Raw genomic sequence first — 19,036 nt, forward strand, 5'->3', positions numbered from 1 at the left:
TTAATCTCTGGAGATCTGAAATCTGGATTTGTTTTGCACCTACCTCCCCCTTCCTTATCATCATCAACTTGCGCTGTCCCAATCAACCAATCACCCGCCCCCTCCAAAACACCCACTTTCAATTCACAACTTTCTCCAAAAATCGACGACACATCAGTCGGCCACACATTTCGTCCGACAGAAATATAGCCAGAAGCGGTCGCATGAATTTCGTAAACTAAAATATCCTGGATCTGGGGACACTTAGGATTAAAATCTTAGCTCATTATGGAGAAAAGATCTAAAGCAGGTTTCAATAGATCTGTACGAGTGACCCAGAGATAAGTTTTGTATCCGAGAGAATCCTGGGTAATTCAGAAGAGTTGGCATATACGCAAAACTTAATAATTTGAGAATTATTTTTTTCTATTATTTTTTTAACTCAACTTTGTCATCAGGTTACCTTAAGTGGTTAGAAAGAACGTCAATAGAATTGCCAGACGAATCTTCTACCAAATTCGCACAAAGAGCAAAATGTGCTCCAGAAAAATGAAATACATTTTTTGCAACATGAGATGTGTAATTCAGTCTAAACTTGATTGGTAGTTATATGTTTAACTAAACAGAAACTCCTTTCTGTGTTCCCCGAAATTACAGTTTGAGAGACATATTTGCGTTCGTAGGGCGGTAGTACTTTACAGAGAATGAGAAAACTGTGTCCCACTGCTGTTTTGACAGGGTTGCCAAAATAATGTAAGTAATCGCAGAGCAAACTAAAGGACCAATCATTTGCTTTCCTTTTATAAATGAGTGACGAAGACAGTAGAATTTGGGGAGGGGGGGGGGGAGGGGGGGCAAAAGAAAAAAACGAATTAGGGATCACATAAGAAGATTAAAGATAAAAAAGAAACCGAAATAATTTCATCTTAACAGACTTTTAAAGTGTGACCATATTATTTCCTTTTTCAACGAAATTATGTTCCCGCGAATCTGTCTTTCGTACACATCTACTCCAGTAACACTGTATTTGACAAAGAAGCGCGTTTATGTATATATATTTCAGTAATCGCGCTTTTTTACCTTTTTTTAAAAAAAAGGAAAATTGAATTTAAAAAATTCACTTACAGAAGTGCCATAACAATTTTTTTAGTTCCTTGTAAATCTGCATATTGTTCTTTATTTACTAGCTCTCTTTTAAAAGTTTTCAAAAGTTTTGTAACGTAATTTCTAAGCATCTGTTCAGTTGTCTCCAAACAGCATAAATAAAATTCCTACAAAAATTCCAAAAATTTGAAGAAATTCAACAAAAACTTTGTGCACAGCAGAATATTCCTAAAATTAAAAATCAACATTTTTTTTCACAAGAAACGCTGAGTAAGCCTTGCATAGTATAACGAAACTACGGAAGCCTGGAAACGACATCTGTAGGGGAGAAGGCATCGTAATACTCAGCTGGTGCACGCATTTAAATATAAATTGTAATTAAGACGCCCCCGCTCCAACTCGTGGAGGCTTCTCGACCGAAACTTGAAGCTAGTCACCGTTAATACCAAGGAAGAGAGTAGCCATCCCCTTGTCCCCCTCCTAACCCAGCGCCGGTACATGATGGTTTTCATGTGATGGAGGTGGTTGTTTTTGTAGCTTTGCTATGATATCAGTGCTAACAGTTTTGAAAAAAAAAAAAAAAACAAGCGTTTTCAATAACAAGAAAACAAGAAACTGTCGCGGCAATATAATATTTTTTGTTTCTCCCGATAATCCGATACCATTTGTCACTTGAACCATCTACGTGTTGCATTTCGTAACATAGACCCCCAGTAACCATACTTACTTTAGTTTTTATTCATATGCAAACAAAACTAATTTGCATGTGAAAAGCTTTGCACTTAGCCTCGCCTTCATAAAAATTTTCACAGCAGATTGGAAAAGACTTATTTTTCTTTTCGACCAAGCTTGGATCAGATATGAAAATATTTTTTCTCACAATGCAGCCAAAGCTACAACAGTTATTGTGAAGATTAGGGATTTCAGTAATTTCTTTGCAGCTTCTCTGTTTGTAAAAAAAAATCGGACAGCCGTTTGGTGATGTTTCTGGACTTTATTGTTTAACTGATATGCAAACTGAACTTCAAACCTATTTGCATGATTTCCTCTGAATCAGCACTGCAGTGTTCTTCTACATGTTTCTAGTTATTTTCTACACTTATCTTTAAAAGACTTTTTAAAGAAGAAGTCCAGTTGATCACGTGTCATGTGTTTACTGTTGCGCTTTTGGTACTTCTTCAATGAAGATCCGGGATATTGAATGCCAGCCTGTGTGTGCGTCAGCATTCTTCTGGCCAGCACACTTTCCAACCCAGAATCCCACTCGCACCTTTCCCTTGTGAATGTTATTACAGTGACCTTCAATGTGGCGGTGACGGTGAAGACTGTTCTTCCTTCCATGCCACATGTAGAATGCACCGTCAATAGACCCAGGAGAGCTGCACTCGGCGTCATTGAACTTAAAATACCAGCGGCTACAGCAGTTGTCACAGCTTTGGACCCTGAGGTTACCAGCAAAGTAGACATGGAGGGCAGTGTCTGTGTACTTCTTCATGAATTCACAGTGCTGTTAAAAAATAATGGTTTTGAATGGATATGAACTGGGAATAAAAACAAAAAACTATTATTATCTGCGTGGAGAACTGACAAAGATACAAAATTAGAGATTGCGGGATTTATAAGGTTTTTATGTTCTTATCAAAGTAGTAAAGGTGTGGCAAGAAACACTTTATTTATCATGAAATGATGGAAAGTCCACTCACATATATCTCGCCTGAATCTCTGTCGTCGTTCTTTTTCCAGGTGCATTCCTTCCAGTTCATGTGTGAAGACAGCCGAGCAGTTCCACTGTCACCTTTGTCCCCTCGCTGTCCTTTTTGGCCAGCAGGACCCTGGATCCCAGGTTCTCCCTTTGCTTCTTTCTTTCCTTCCGCGCCAGGTGATCCCTGGGGTTCAGTCTTTCCCGGGCTGCCCAGGGTTCCTTTGGCTCCATCACTTCCATCACGGCCAGGTGCCCCAGGGAATCCCGGGACACATGCCATGTATGTCCAAGTCCCGGATTGTCCCCCATTACAAAACGAAGGAGGCTGGTAGGATGCAGAAAAAAGAACGCTCACATAATCACCATACTCAAGGTTGATATTTGAAAATACTGCATTTTGCATATGTAAAATAACTTACCTTTGAGCTGTGACCAAACTTTATTTGGGCTGCCAAGAACAAGGCACCGAAACCTAAATATTAGAAATAGATTGTTATGATTACCATTAAAATGATAAAGGAATAAAAAAATGGTATACTCACACCACCAATGTCGTTGTTTCTCTTCGCAGCTAACAAAGACACTTCTTCCTCTTGTTATCCTAACTTTCGCCTCCTTTGCTTTTCAAATTTCTCGTCAGAACAAGTTTCTTAAACAATATACATATCGATTATATTTTTTCTGACAGCGATGTAATTTGCCAGAGTCAATTTGGTCCAACGCCGATTCGTCCAATCAAATGACTCGTTTTATCTGCTTATCTTATCTCTTCTTGACACATTTGTCATGATGAATTTTGTGAAAGCTTTTTTTTTCCTTCCTAAACAAAAAATTCCTTATCATGCTGAGCATTACTAACTGGAAAATAAAAATAAAATGTTCCTTGCCCTCCGTCGTTACCGATTTTTGGTGCCTAATTTATCTAATTTATCCCAGGGTCTGATATGTGAAACACAATAAGCTGTACGAGACGACAAGAGGTATACGTACATGTGTTTGTCTTAAGCTTATGAACAATCCATTTCTTTCAATTCAAATTGTTTCGGATATAATTATGTCCCACAGAGTACATGTTACTGAATATACAGTATAGTAGAAATCTTCTCACGAGGAAAAATTTGATCCTGGACCTAGAAACGTGTTAAGACAATCAAACCGATTTCTATTTTTACACTTCTAACAAGCATTTTTACCTCAGTTGAAGTACACCTCAGCATTTGACTTGTGTGCTTGAGCGTTGACAAAAGGCTACAACCTACCTAGACAACAGAAAGAAAGTTAAGGCTAATAATTTACACGGCGTACCGTTTAATCGGTTCGATGGGAGTGACCCAATTTGATAGAGAAAATGAGCGATTAAAATCGACCCGATTTAAGAATTTGTGGCAGTCATATTAATTGAAATCACGAAAACATTTGTGGCGGAGATACCTGATAATAAAGAGATTTGTGTTCCACCCTACAGGAGAATCCATTGCACAAACAAATTACTGAATCAAAACGGTTCAAAAATTTCTCGGTAATAAAATTTAGCTCGAAACAGATTTCCGGATTAGTTCTAGAAACATGATTCCCTAATTCGACTGAGAATATAGGAAGGAGTGATGTTAGCGAACTTCAAAAACCAAGAGATGCCTTGATGTTTTGTTACGCAAAACTCTGACTCATTACCTCTAATTTTCATTATAGAAGTCGAGCTTATAACCACCGTTTCATTGAGGGGAAAATATTTCGTTAAAAATGCGCAGTAAGGTAGGCTAATATTTTCGTTAAGTTACTACCGGCAAACGCTCGTAAATTCGGGAAATAGGATTCCGCTTTTAAAACTTTCTGCGACTTATATTCTTATCTAAAGTATCCTAAAAGATCTTAGCTGAAGCAAAAATGCATTTAAAGGCCATAAAAGTAATCCTGGGGACAAAAAAGACAAAATTGTACGTAATTTGCTCAAAAATCCTCTTTGGGTTGAGATCTTCCAAACAACACTTATTTAGGTTGTTAATGTTACACCGGTATTTCCTTCATACTTTCGGATAACTATTTTCAGGCGCCTTTTTGTTCTGCTTGTGTCTATCACGTTTTGTACGAGTGTATATCACGTTTTGTAAAGTGTGCGAGAAGTCTGTGCAAGAATCTGTGGATTCGCACACAAAATACGTTGACATCATTTTCTAGATACCGTCGGGGCACCCGACGAGATCATTTAAGCAAAAAAGAGTTAAAATGTTGTCTCGTGTGTTTCCACATCTTTTTTGTACCGCTCAGATATATTTGTGTGAGCTAGTACATCCTTTGGATGTTTTTGCTGGAAATTTAACTTGCAAAACGTTTTAGGGAAACGAAATTCTATTTCCCGAATATACTAGCTGTTGTTTATTTTGCGAAAATGCTAGCTAACAGTTTTTTCGCATTTTTAACAACATATTTCTCATTTTAAAATGAATAGATTTAGTTATACATCAGTGAAGTTACGCGGAATGTTTGAGCTGACACTGATTTTGCGGAAGAAAACTATATCTTTACTTTACAACTAAATCCAAATTCAGTTCTGATGCGAATTAAGGCCTTCGAAACAGATATGCAGCGAAATGAATGTACCCTGAATTCGGGGTCTCCCTCGAATCTTTAAGTAAACGATGGAATGCAACGTCTGTTTCCCTCGGTCGAAATCCACGGCTTAACCCAGATTTTTCGTCGTTGACCTTTTATTTTTTTATGGCGGCGACAAACTGGATAAGTGTGCGAATTCTTAAGCACGCCGCAGCCATTTGAGCAGTCTCTACGTCCATTTCCATGTTACATATTTATTTGCAACAATGTTGCACAATTGGAGACATGGTGCTGTCGTGCTTAGTGTTAACATCGCATGCGCTCCGTGCTAACCGCTGAAAAAAAGTTGTAGACTCGCCACAAAATGGCCATGAAATCGCCGCTTAAATCACCGCAAAAATCGTTTGTGTAAACGGGCCTTTATAATGCGATCGATAATGTTCGATAACCAAAAACTGCGACAAAATTTCCAAAACCAGACATAATTCTTCAGAATTGGGACCAGCAGATAAAGCTTTCAAGATGGATTCGTTTACATTTTTCATGAAAAATATACACATGAAGTCGAGTTAATATTTTCACTCGACAGGCATCTGACTTTCGATCGCGAAAGGTAAATCTACGAAGTAAGATAACGCACTTTGCCATGTTGTTTTTTAGTCACCTGAATCTTCTCGATTGGATCGGGCATTTACAAAGATTACGTTTTGGCTTGAAACCGCACTTGAAGTTAGATTTATTTCCCTAACGCACAATAAGTTGCTCAGTGTTTTTATATACTTTAAACAATAGTTGAATGGAAAAAGAAGATTGATACATTGTTTACAATATATTTTGTGCTCGTATTACTGACCATTGTAACTTTCTGCTTGATGCCCTGTTTCAACCGGTTTCCCTCGCGGTCTGTTGGTACAAACGTTGAACCATTTTAAACCAAATCAAGAACGAAACAATGAGTGTGATGGCATCTGTAAAAGGAAAAATAAACAAAATGTTAACATGCAATGGCTAAAGAATAACCATGCAGATTTAGATGTGGTATATAAATTATGTTTACTCCTGCGTGTGTCGTTGTGTGGTCGGTTTGCATATTCCTGTCGAAATGGTCAACGAAGATTTGCAGTACAATTAAAAGAATATCTTTACGCTACTTAGTAGTGCACAACACAAGAACTAGCCATGATTTTATGTTGCGAAACTTCTACTGGAAGCAGTGAATCGATGTAAGCCAATCATGCATTTACGAAGCTTAGGAATCGATGGGTCAAAACTGAATGATTTTCAAAAACAGGCATAATTAATCTTAATAATTAGGACGGGTCATAGAGCCTTCAAGATGGATTCGCTTACACTTTTCAAGAAAAATTGACATATAAAGTAGACTAAATGTTTTGAACTCATAAGACTTTGTTTTGTTCGTTCGCCAGAATGTATATCGGAAATCATCTAACTTTCGAATTTCAGGAAAACATTTGGTGAAAGAGAAAAAGTGCACTTGCCTCTAAACTGATGACGATATCGCCTGAATTTTCTTCACTAACAAATCAGCGGCTAAACATTCCCACATTGTTGTTCAACAGTGGTTTTATATCCATGTTGGACCAACAAAAAATGTCGCTGCTAAACGTTCTAACGCTGTTGAACCAACAAATGTCGTAATAATTTCGACGATGAGCTACACTTTAAACACAGGAAATACTGATTCAGTTCAGTGATTATTTATGACCCCAGTTTCGTGTTCCCACCAGTTTGATATTCATCGCGCATCCATTGTTTTCAATTGTTCATTGCTGACATTTGTGGAAAACGTTTTGGGTGACATTTTTCCCTTTATCCAATGAACAGCTTGATTTGCGTTTCTAAATGTGTTTTCTTAAACAAACAATGTGGCACTGAATCCAGTGTTTATCATAGAATGATATTTACTTAAGGTTACCCGGTACCTTCATAGGTGTCTTCAGAGGTGTCTCGCGTCCAAGCGATGTAGCGCGCCCGGTTTAAACTGTAGACACCTGAACCCTTATATCAAATTAAAGCTTATAGAGCTGGCTATCCAACTAAACCAAGAATTTTGAAATAAAATGAATTGCCGAATTTTTAGCGCGGTTTTCTCGAATAAATTTTTTTCACTTGAAGGAGCCACTTCAAAGAGCTAAAACTCAAAAGAAATTTGTTTGTTTGCCTTCGCATTTGGACAGTAGCTAGTTTAACATATAAACAACAAAAACGTGTCCGCGAATTTTTCCTTTCGAAATATTTTTTTTCTCTGAGAGCGATTTTTGTACGATTACTCCACATTTTTCTCATCCTATTTCGAAAATGCTCTATAACTTTTCTCTGCGATTAAATATGGCAAAACGCAGACACGTTTTTTTAGCGCTTTGGGTCGGGAAACTGAGGAGCAAATTAAATTAGCAAAAAACAAAATTCACTTCAGGACTTGTAGCTTTAAAAAGGTGATTCGGACGCTCGCAATTAGAGGTCGTGAAAAATTCGACAATTTATTTTACTTCAAACGTCATGGTATGGTTTGATAGTCAGCTCTATAAGCTTTAATTTGATATAGGGGTTTAGGTATCTACAGTTTAAACTGGACGCCCTACATCGCTTAAATGCGAGACACCTCTGAAGGTATCGGGTAACCTTAACATGAGCATATTCTCCTTTGGCAACGACACATAAATTAATAGGCTCACAATTAGGAATGAGTTGCAGTAATAAAAACTGCTAAAGAAATATGTTTGGAAAACTCTTAGGCCTTGCCCAATGATCCATTGATGCAGTACAGCATATTAGCCAGACAAGCGCGAGTACCCTTTTGCTCCAGTTGATGCTTACTGAGAAGTGAAATTTTTGGTCAATATTTCAAGTTGCACTGTCTCCTCTTTTTCCGTTCGACAGCCCAAAAGAGTCTGGGTCGAATAAGATAAACTGTTGCTGTGGAGTGTTATCGGTAAGCGCACCTCACCGCAAAATATTTCCACCATGACAAGTCTTGAGAGTGAGCAGTCTCCGCGGGTGTTTTTCGACTTTTCTCTGGAAAAAATAGGGCGGGAGGTTCTAAAGATTTGATGGCTTCTCAAACCCATGTGTACTACATGGAAACGTTACACGCTTCGCCTCTACAAATAAATACAGATTACAAGAACAGAAAGCGTTCTTTTTTTTACAGGGCGAAGCACGAACAGTACAGTAGAAGGTGATCTTGACTTGATACCGCTAGAGAAATAGGGGCCTCTTCCTGCTTGACCACAACACATTCTGTTTCTGACCATATTTTAAAACGAAGCGAACTTTTGTAGGAAGTTATTATTCACTTCCTGCTGATAACAGAAATGTTAGTTTGCATCGAGTATTTTGTTTTGCCAAAGTAGATTTTCCTTCCAGTAGGAGGGTCTTCATAGAATAAAACAATGATTGTACTCAGAGGCACAAACGGTCTTATATCCGTTATACGTTGAATATTGTCGTCCATGTGTGTTTGTTTGAGAAGAGACTGGTGGAAGAAAACGTATTGTTCCGCGAACATAGACAGTTCAGTTGAGATAACTGACGCATTCCCAACATAGAATCGCAAAGAGAGCTGCTGATTCGATTCAGTCGTTGTGTGTAAGAGTCTTTTGGAGCTTACAAGCGGTGATAGAATTGAAAAATGTATACTTACTGGGAAGATTTTACTTCTTTGGTCCCTGTAATTTTCGTTTTGGCTATAACTGTGATTCTCATCATGGGGAATGAAGGTTTTTGCTCAATATAATTTCACATGAAAACTAACGAACTACTGGTCACAATCACCTTCCCGGGATAACAGGGAACTTGAATGAATGTCGTCCCCAGGGGCGTCTCAAATGGTGCCCAACTGCCAAGCAGAGAGGGTCCTAGTGACGAGTTTGTTTTGAATCGTCTTCGGGCTTGTCCGAGTTATCTGATACACAATGTGTACGCTTATATAGAGCCGGATTAACGGTTTCGAAAAGATCCCTGAGAACGCTGAGGCAATTGTAAATAAAATAGTGACATTCAGTGGCGAAATAACCTCTTCTTTAGACTCAAGAGTCTACATTGGCATAGATAAGGTAGCGTTGTTTGGTGTTACCAGAAATTGCCGACTAATTAGCGTACAGGATTCTACCAGCGCTTTAAAAATGGTCGTCGATATACAGTCAACTCCCTTTATTGCGGGCACCCTCGGGACCGCGAGTTAGTGTCCTTAATAGCCAGAGTCCGTAATAGCGGGAAGTTATTTCAGTCAAACGTCTGTGCTCTATTTATGCCGAGGGTTTAGTTGCTGTCCGTATTATCGGGGTGTCTATAATAGCGAGGTGTCCGCAAGGCGAGAGTTGACTGTACTAGTAAAATGAATAAAGTAAACAGAAAAGTAAAACTTTCCATAATTTGTCGACTACATCCCGACCTCTCAACGCGGTGAGAACATCGACTGCAGTATTCCTGAGTATTCATAACAGTATTTTTTTTTTTTTACCTGAATTGAAGCATTGCATGATCTGCCAGCTCTGCATTTATTGAGGTCAGCTCCTGAAACTCTTTAATTTCCTTACAAACGGGACGAGTAGCTTACCTTCTCTTCCGTCCTGCAAACTTTGCTGTGTCGGCTTCGAGGTGCCGTCCTCGCAAATCGTTTCTAAATGCTTATACTTTCCAAGACTAAAGAAGACTAACTATCTGCTTCTATTAGCCTTCCGCTGGTCTGCTAAATTTTCTTGAAAAATGTACTAATTCCTGATTGCTGTCTCAGGCCAAAGTGACTCCAAAGCACCATATTTACTTGTAAATCATCGCCGTAAACAAGGCTTTCTCTTCGATTTTCATTGATTTTGGCCGCCATTTTTGGCTGATAATCTGGCCTTTTATGGGAAAGAACGCTGGAGCTGCTGTAACGTGAACTCGTTAATTATAACCCAGCGCTGTCTATGCCGCAAAAAAATCTATATCCACGTGTTTCCTTCAAGAAAAAATGTTTTTTTTTCCTTAGTGACCTGGAAAAGCTAAAGATCGATCAAAAATTAAATGCTATAAACCCTCCGCTTTCTTACATTAAGACAACAAAATGTTGATCGCTCTGTAATAGCTTTAGCTTTGGAGATTATCCCCTAAACTTTGCTACAGCCATGGTATACCCCTGGGGTATAACAGTAGTTCACAATCAGAGTAATTGAAATCATTGAAATCATCAATGGGAAGTGTCATCGAAACGGCAAAATAGAGATTGATGGAAAATAACTCAGCGTGGGGGGGGGGGGGGGGGGAGGGAGGGGGTGGGGTACACATTTTTTCTTATGACCATGGGCCTCAAAGGGCCCACCTTTGACTATGCTTAGCTTGCGTGTGGTGCAAGATTCATAAGATTCAAAGGTGGGACGTGACCAAAGACCTGCACGGACTTTTAAAACTCAGGGGAACTAAAAAGGACATTACCGGGAATTAGGCATTTTAATGGTTCAAAAAAATTTTGCTGCCGATAGTTTGAACTGCGTATGAAAGATTAAATAGAAGAAAAATCCTTGGAATATATCGCCTACACTTTCTTTGAAAAAATAAACGTATAGAGTAGACTAAATATTTCTAACTAATTTGATTTGCTTTGTAATTTAAAATTCATTATACTTCCCTTGGACTCGCTTTAAGAAGTAATGGATTGTAAGGGTTATAAGCCAATCAATCATTTAGGTAGCTTACGAATCGCCGATTGTTGAGTCGGCTTACTGGCTGACCTTAATATTATATGAAATACAACTATTATATTTTCCAATTTAGATCCACTCGGATCCCGGTAGGACAACTGTATAGACGGGATCTTTGATACCGATTCCGTGAAGTAAAGCGCTCGCCTCAATGTATATCTGACATTATCTTAATCCCAGGAAAACATTTGGTGAAACAGAAAATTGCACTTACCTCTAAATATATCGTCTGAATTTTCTCCACTAATAAATCAGTGGCTAAACATTCCGACTTTACCATGGTAAAAATTTCTTTACCAAGGTAAATTGCGCAACCACCTAGTTACCGTAGTAAAGCTGTCAAAGTCATAAAAAATAAATTTGACGCTTTCCATGTACACTTTTCGCATGATCAGTAAACTTATACGTGACGAGTACACTAAATGTTGACATGTCGCGTGAGTTCATATCGGCGGTAAGTTACTGAACTGTGACTTAGCGCGTAATAAAATTATGGATCAACAAGAGAGTTGCATTTTCAATTGTTCCCATTTTGCTTTTAATTCTGCTGCTTAGAGGAGCACGTAGAATTCACTTCCTTCTTACATACAACTATTTAAATCTTGGGACCAAAGAAAGTGCAGCGGTTTCGTTAATTAACCGTAGACGGCAAAGACACAGACAAAGAAGAGCGCGCAGGCAAGCCTGGGTTTACCCTCGACCACAGGGATGGTTTGAGGAAATGTATAATAACCGGCTCCTTCGAGCCCTTTGGAAAGACCATTTCAGGGTAACACGGGAAACATTCGACTTCATTTGCCAGCTCGTTGAAAGGGACTCAAACACACGCGCGAATGATCGGGAAAATAAATTTCGTGTTTATAAAATATGAATCCACAAATCCAAAAAGATGACAACCTGTCAACAAAATAAGCATGGTTTAGATAGACAAGAGATGTACCCACCTATTTTTTTTGGTAACTAGATCCTTATCTGGGGTCAAGTCAACTTTGTTCTTGCCGCTGTTGTCAGGGCAACTTACCAGAGTTAGGTTTACCATGGTAAACTGAAAATTGTGGGTCACACTTGCGGTGCCGTTAACCATGGTAAACTTGAGTTTACCATGGTTAACTTTCTCCAGTGTGACCTCAACCATTGTTGTACAACATTCGATTTATATCCATGCATGTTAGACCAACAAAAAAGTAAATGTTGCTCAACCGACCATCTGACATGCGCTGCTAAATCAGCTGTTGAACAATTGACTAATAATTTCGATGGTAAAGTGTACACGCTTCTAACACAGGAAATAATGATTCAGTTTAGTGATTATTTATTACTCCAGTGTCGTTTTCCCACCAGTATGAAATGCCTTGATTTGTAGACAAAATCTTCCAAGTAATAGCATAGGAGATATATAGAGGTCAGTGAGGAGAGTATGCATGTTGATATTTGGGCTGAAGGGGTTAACGGCGCCAACGTATCTTAAATCTTATCCAAAACCCGGTCTTTTAGCGCTCAAGCCTAGCTTTCTACAACAGAATCAGCTCAATCAGACTAAGACAGCGTTCTAAATTGACTTTTCATGCCGCAACGCGAATCACGGCGATCGAACATCTGGAAATTATTTATGATACTTTCAACCAGATATCCCACGCAAAATGCCACCAGTTCAGAAGTAATCGATCACTCGCCTAACTGACATCCTAGCATTATAAGGGCGATTCAAAAGAATCGAATAGCTTTTAAAACTCACGTTTTTTGAAAAGAAAATCTTTGTCAAGTCGTGCCTTTGCACGCCATTTTACTTAAGTCCTGGATGTTGAAAATGAACATTTGGACGGGAAAGGTTTTAGCGCCGTTGTCAACAAGAAGGGTCTTTGGCCGAGTCAAGAATTCCTGATAATTTCACCCTGCCCAACTAGAAATCATTCCTAAGACCCACTTTCTACGGCCAAAGACTTTATCTCCTGAAGAAAAGCTCTCAATATCAACCCTGTCAGTTTCAGCCCGTGTAAACTTACCCGTTTAGTTCTTAAACGAAAAAATATAAACAATACGGCAGGGAGGATATTAGACGAGTCATAGAATAACGGAACTGAAGAGGCCTGGGAACGACATCTTTAAGGGAGAAGGCATCACAATACTCATTGGTACCCGCATCTAACTTGTAAGATGTTACCACTATCCCGCCACCCGTAAAAACAAATCTTTAAGCAATTCACCGTTAGTGCAAAGAAGAGAGTAGCCTTCGTCTTCTCTCCCGCCCAACCCATCGCCTGAACATGATGGACATGTGATAGAGGTGACTTTTTTTGCTTTCCTTCGGTTATGCTTACTATTTAAAAAACAAAAAACAAAAACGAAGCGACAGCATCAAAACAAAACGTAGCACGACTTCTTAAAACCTAAGAACCGCACGACTATCATATGCATGACCTATAATTGTCAAATTGCCTTGGCAGCCAATACTTAGAAAGGTCTTAGCCAGGCATTGTGTCGAGATCCAAAAATTACAAAACAGATAACAAACAAATCCAGCCGCCTGAAATAGGTATCTGGAGTTGGGAGTTGGCGATTTTTAGTTTCTTATTTCTAAACGCGTAAACGGCAGGAAAGGACTGAGATGCAGGAGTGATGCAAGTTCAGAAGGAAAAGAGATAGACACAGGAAATACTTTAAGATTGTCGGCGTCAAACCATTATCTTGTTAGGATAAATTGGTGACGTCATATAAGCCAACGCGCATGTAACTCAAACCGCAAAGTAGTCGAATGACACTCTAATTTTTTTTCAAGGTAATACATTATTTTTGCTTCCCTAACAATCCGATAAACGTTGCCACTTGAGCCTTCTACATGTTGTGTCTCATGACTTAGACTTTTAGTCATCAGATTTGAAAGACACCACGAAAAACTTAAATCTATTTTATTCTTTAGAAGTTTTCATTTTGATTATGCTAGGATCAGTTATTAAAATATTCTTGCTCCCAGTGCAGTGAAATCTATAACAGTTGATGTGAAGATTTAGGATTTCAGTAATTTCTTTGAAGCTGCTCTGTTTTGAAAACAATCTGACACTGGAGTTTGGCAATACTCTTTAACAGCAAGTTAACCCATCAGAGGATTGCAATTGGTATATGATCATGAAAACAAATTACAGCAGCCATTTGCTAACATTGCTTGACTTTATTGCTCAACTGATACAGACTGAACTTCAAACCTTCTGCCATGATTTCCACTAAATCAGCACTGCGCTGTTCTTCTGTATCTTTTTTACTCATTTTCTACAGTTTTCTTTAAAATATTTATTAAAATGAAAAGTCCAGTTGATCACGCGTGAAGCGTTTACTGCTGAGCGTTTGGCACCTCTTCAATGAAGATCCGGGACATTGTACCCCAGCCTGTATGCGCGTCAGCTTTCTTGGGGCCAGTACACTTTCCAACCCAGAATCCCACTCGCACCTTTCCCTTGTGAATGTTATTACAGTGACCTTCAATGTGGCGGTGACGGTGAAGATTGTACCTTCTTCCATGCCACATGTAGAAAGCACCGTCAATAGACCCAGGAGTGCTGCACTCGGCGCCATTGAACTTGAAATACCAGCGGCTACAGCAGCCGTCACAGCCATGAATCCTGAGGTTACCAGCAAAGTAGACATGGAGGGTAGTGTCCTTGTATTTCTTATTGAATGTACAGTGCTGTTAAATGAAAATAGTTTTTAATCAACGTGAACTGGGAATTATAACTTTTATCATCTGAAAAGAAAAATGATAGAAAGAGTTTTTTATGTTCTTTCAGAAATAATTTCATTTCAAGGCAGTAAAGGTGTGACAAGAAACACAAAATTCGCAATAAAAATATGGAAAGTCCACTCACATATATCTCGCCTGAATCTTTGGCGTCCTCCTTTTTCCAGGTGCATTCCTTCCAGTTCATGTGTGAAGACAGCCGAGGAGTTCCACTGTCACCTCTGTCTCCTCGCTGCCCTTTTTGGCCGGAAGGACCCTGGACCCCAGGTTCTCCCTTTGCTCCTTTCTTTCCTTCTGCGCCAGGTGGTCCCTGGGGTCCAGTCTTTCCCGGGGTTCCCTGGTTTCCTTTGGCTCCATCACTTCCATCACGGCCAGGTGCCCCAGGGAATCCCGGGACACATGCCATGTATGTCCAAGTCCCGGATTGTCCGCCATTACAAAATGAAGGAGGCTGGTAGGGTGCAAAAAAAAAAAAAAAAATGCTATAGGTGGTTTTCACCTCACACATCGTCACGCAAGTGAAAAAATAAAATCCTAAACCATTCAATAGATAACGTCAAGAAATTGATATGTTGCAGAAAAGTGATACATAAACAACGTGTGAAAGCCACAGGGCTGTGCGATATCTCCTAATCGAGTTATTCGAGAAAATGTACCACGGAAAATTACAGAGTTTAGTATGAGACGCCATGTTGGTGCTCCGTCTGATGGGCACCAACATGGCGGCCGGAAACCAGCAAAAACATCTGGAGTTTACCTTGGCTATTTCAAAGCCTTTCTTCTCTCTGCTGAACTTTCACACATTGACATTAACTCTTCTATAGCATGTTAGCTGATCAGACCTAAAAAAAACACGAGGCGAATCGATGTTTTCATGTACGTGACATGTTTAGAGCAGCAATCCTTCTGTCACGCACTGCGCAAAAATCTAAAATTCAAACTGCTCTATTTTCAAAACAAAGAATACTATCCTGCTGAAAACAAGCAAGCCGATGGAAATTTAGATTTTCTTATATGTGATGAAGATAAAAACCCAAAATTGTGTTTAGTTATAAATTTCAGTTTTTTATGACGTCATGTGAAAACCAAGAATTAGAGCTTTTCCTTTTCCTTTTTCAAGCCGTTACAACTGTTCCTGTCCCTAGGTAATGTAACGATCATGTCTAAGTGAATCTTTTTTTTTGGAAATTGAAATTCATTTAGGTTATTTGCGATTCTCTTTACTGTCCGTTGGCACATGACTCAGATTTTTTTTACTCCAGATTTTTTTTTTGGCAGCTGCATTTTTAGTTTCATAAACTCACCTTGTCACGTGATTTACTGCTGCTGTTGTCCTTTGCAGAGCACAAGGTGACGAGTAACATGATAGTCAGAGGATAGACTATAAGAGATCGCCCCATCGATATTCTCTGAGCTGTGAAAAGAACAATAACAAAATTTGTAAATTATCGTCAACCTAAGTTCAACTTGAATCGCATTTCATGCATTTCATGAGATGAACTGAATAACTTCCAAATAGTCTCGTTGGTTTAATTCATGCTAATCAATGTAAGCCCTATTTATCTTTATAACTGATATTTAACGATCAAGCGCCTACCTTAATCCTGCGACGGTGGAAGCGAATGATACACTCTACAAAACAGTTTCCCATTTTGCCTCTGCCCTGGTGGTTACTTGACATTTTCACGATAAAACAAGTTTACGAGTTGATTACGCATCAAATGTAAAATATACGTCGCTCCTTTTTATTGGTTAGAGAATTTACAATGTTCCAATCATATGACTTGTTACAGTTTAAGTCTGTTGGGTTTATTTAAATAATGTTCAGGTTAAAACTAGTTTGAATGTTATGCGTATGATTACGTGGTAAGCCAAAAATAGGATGAGCAAAGTTTTACAAGTTCGTAAACGTATTTGACCGAAATTATCGAATTTTATTTATTAATGTGCTAGTGGCTTCCAAATTCGTATCAACTTCCCTATCTCTCGCTCAGTTTGTAGTTAAAACAAAGGAATTCTTTCTTTTGTAAGTTCTAGTATCCATTTTTAAACATTAAACCGATCTAAGTTCATGATCAAGATCTATTGTTGTCAATCGTATTTTATGCCAATACAAAGAGATACTTATTAAAACTTGATAAAAGAAACGGAAAATGACCCAATAATACTCCATTCGTGACATTTAAGAAACACGGACATTACTGAATAAGTAAATGGAGAATTTATCATCGTGCATGGAAAAAACTGCAATAACGCAGCAGTTCAAGATTTTAAATGATGAGCTACGGTGAGACTGACTCAGCGTTTCAGAAATTAATCAACCTATCAACAACTGTCGTGTATCATTTATTCATTCACCTTTGAAGTTATGTGCCTCAGAAGCTGAGCGGAAACAAAATGGAGGAAAAATTAGATTTACTTCTCAGCCTTACACTGTCAAAAAGCGAAACGCTGAGTTCACTGGCATCTCTTAGTTTGGCTTTGCGACGCTCTCTTCATTTTATCTCTTATTTCTCTTTTAAAATAAGGCATGAAATTCAATTCAATTTTCATACAGCTTGAGTCCATGGTATATTAGTCAATAGGTCACTGCGTTCTGTACTAAGTACCGGATTTCTCGATCATCTTTCAAGGGAAAAGGAAGAAAAGATGATTCCACTCTATTTTCCAATCCAAAGCCTACAATAGATTTTTTCTGTATAGGCTCGATGGCAATTTTATAATATACACACGCAACAAAACAGACCGTGTGTCATGTGGCCTTCAATGCTTTATCTTCAGGTACACAATTTCACGACTATCACGGTATTTCTCAAATTGTCCAAGCTCACATAATCGGCCCGGCATACCGTGGCTCAAGGTTGATATTTGGAAGTACTACATTTCGCACATGTAAACAACTTACCTTTGAGCCGTGACTAAAGCTTGCTTTGTCTGCCGTGAACAAGCCGGACCAAAACCTAAATATTAGAAAATAGATTAATTGCTATGTTTACCATTTAAATGATAAAAGAATAAAAAACAAATGGTATACTTACACCACCAATGTCGTTGTTTCTCTTCGCAGCTAACAAAGATACTTCTTCCTCTTGTTATCGTAACTATCGCCTTCTCTGCTTTTCAAATTTCTCGTCAGAACAAGTTTCTTAAACAATATACATATCAATTATCTTTTTTCTAACCAGCGATGTTATTTGCCAGAATCAATTTGGGCCAACGCCATTTCGTCCAATCAAATGACCCGTTTTATCTGGTTATCTCATTTCTGCTTCACACAATCGTCATCAATTTTGTGAAAGCTTTTTTTCACTTCCTCCAAAAAATTAAAAATTCCTTACCATGCCAAGCATTACTAACTGGAAAATAAAAATAAAATGTTCCTTGCCGAAAGTCGTTACCTATTTTGGTGCCCTAACTTTGTCAAATCTCACAAGTTCTGATATGTGAAACATGTGTTTGTCTTAAGCCTATGAACAATCCAGTTCTTTCAATTCAAGTTGTTTCTGATAGATATCCAACAGAGTACATGTTACTGTGTATACTGTATAGTAGAAATCTCCCCAGAGGAGGAGAAGTTCAAAGGAGAAGTTTGATCCTGGATCTAGAAACGTGTTAAGACAATCAAACCGATTTAAATTTTTACATTACTAAACAAGCATTTTTACCTTAGTTGAAGTACACCTCAGCATTTGACTTGTTTTCTCAGACAAAAGGCCACAACCAACCTAGACAAAAGACACAAACTGTTAAGGGTAATAATTCACACGAAACCAATGTTTATCGGGTAATTTTACTGGTTTTTAATTTAGTTATTAATAATATTGTAATGCGCTTTTGAGTATTTTTATAGAAACAAGCGCAATATAAGTATAAAATATTATTAGATTAATCGGGCCGATTTGGCCCAATTTGACAAAGAAAATTAGCGAGCGATCAGTCAAATTTGTTTGAGTACCAACGGGTAAAGAAATTGGTCGACAAATTGTCAAGTGTAAATTAACCCATGTGAACCTGACCGATAAATCGGTTTTTCTAAATCAGTCTTTTGCAATTTATAGCACAGCTGGAACATAGAAGGCATCATTATGAATATTCCAAGATCAGAAAGCTTCCAGCGTTAAAAAAGTCGATGGTTTCCTTTAGATAGTGTTCAGAGCCGAACAAGAACGATTCGTTTTTCGGAATATTTGCACTTTTATGATTATTAAATTAAGTACCTACATATATAGTTTACGTTATATTAAATAAATTACAAAATAAAAGTTAAAT

The 19,036-nt window shown here is 38.3% G+C and overlaps 2 protein-coding genes and 1 pseudogene across 11 annotated transcripts in view; 1 reads left to right on the plus strand and 2 right to left on the minus strand.

Annotated features, from left to right (window-relative positions):
* The window catches only part of LOC146489762 (collagen triple helix repeat-containing protein 1-like), a 28,002-nt pseudogene extending 10,856 nt beyond the window's left edge, over window positions 1–17,146 (minus strand). Inside the window, exon 1 of the transcript XR_014859557.1 lies at window positions 17,126–17,146. The product of XR_014859557.1 is annotated as a collagen triple helix repeat-containing protein 1-like (transcript). The remainder of the gene's footprint in view (window positions 1–17,125) is intronic.
* The window catches only part of LOC146489752 (contactin-associated protein-like 2), a 229,053-nt gene that overhangs the window by 178,235 nt on the left and 31,782 nt on the right, over window positions 1–19,036 (plus strand). The window lies entirely within an intron of this gene.
* LOC146489763 (collagen triple helix repeat-containing protein 1-like) lies at window positions 1,871–18,181 on the minus strand. 7 transcript variants are annotated; one of them, XM_085096502.1, is made up of 5 exons: window positions 17,808–18,154; window positions 17,673–17,727; window positions 16,072–16,181; window positions 2,787–3,110; window positions 1,871–2,590 (listed from the first exon to the last, which is right to left on the minus strand). In XM_085096502.1, exons 3-5 carry the CDS (start codon window positions 16,165–16,167, stop codon window positions 2,237–2,239), a joined length of 774 nt encoding a protein of 257 aa, XP_084952628.1. In that variant the 5' UTR covers window positions 16,168–16,181; window positions 17,673–17,727; window positions 17,808–18,154; the 3' UTR covers window positions 1,871–2,236. The 7 variants fall into 7 exon arrangements, with proteins under 7 accessions (XP_084952628.1, XP_084952696.1, XP_084952574.1 ...); XM_085096570.1 differs by having other exon boundaries at window positions 16,072–16,174; window positions 17,666–18,154; XM_085096448.1 differs by lacking the exons at window positions 17,673–17,727; window positions 17,808–18,154 and adding an exon at window positions 17,126–17,149.

The sequence above is a fragment of the Pavona decussata genome, unplaced genomic scaffold, assembly GCF_977016875.1.
Source record: "Pavona decussata unplaced genomic scaffold, jaPavDecu1.1 SCAFFOLD_3, whole genome shotgun sequence".
NCBI classification, from domain to species: domain Eukaryota; kingdom Metazoa; phylum Cnidaria; class Anthozoa; order Scleractinia; family Agariciidae; genus Pavona; species Pavona decussata.

Excerpts from the sequence above, each read along its gene's own strand:
- LOC146489763 (XM_085096502.1), bottom strand. The coding sequence starts at position 16,167 with ATGGGGCGATCTCTTATAGTCTATCCTCTGACTATCATGTTACTCGTC. Across the intron at positions 3,111-16,071 it reads GCAGTAAATCACGTGACAAG|CCTCCTTCGTTTTGTAATGG; the intron begins GTGAGTTTATGA and ends GCATCCTACCAG. Across the intron at positions 2,591-2,786 it reads GAGATTCAGGCGAGATATAT|CACTGTGAATTCATGAAGAA; the intron begins GTGAGTGGACTT and ends ATTTTTTAACAG.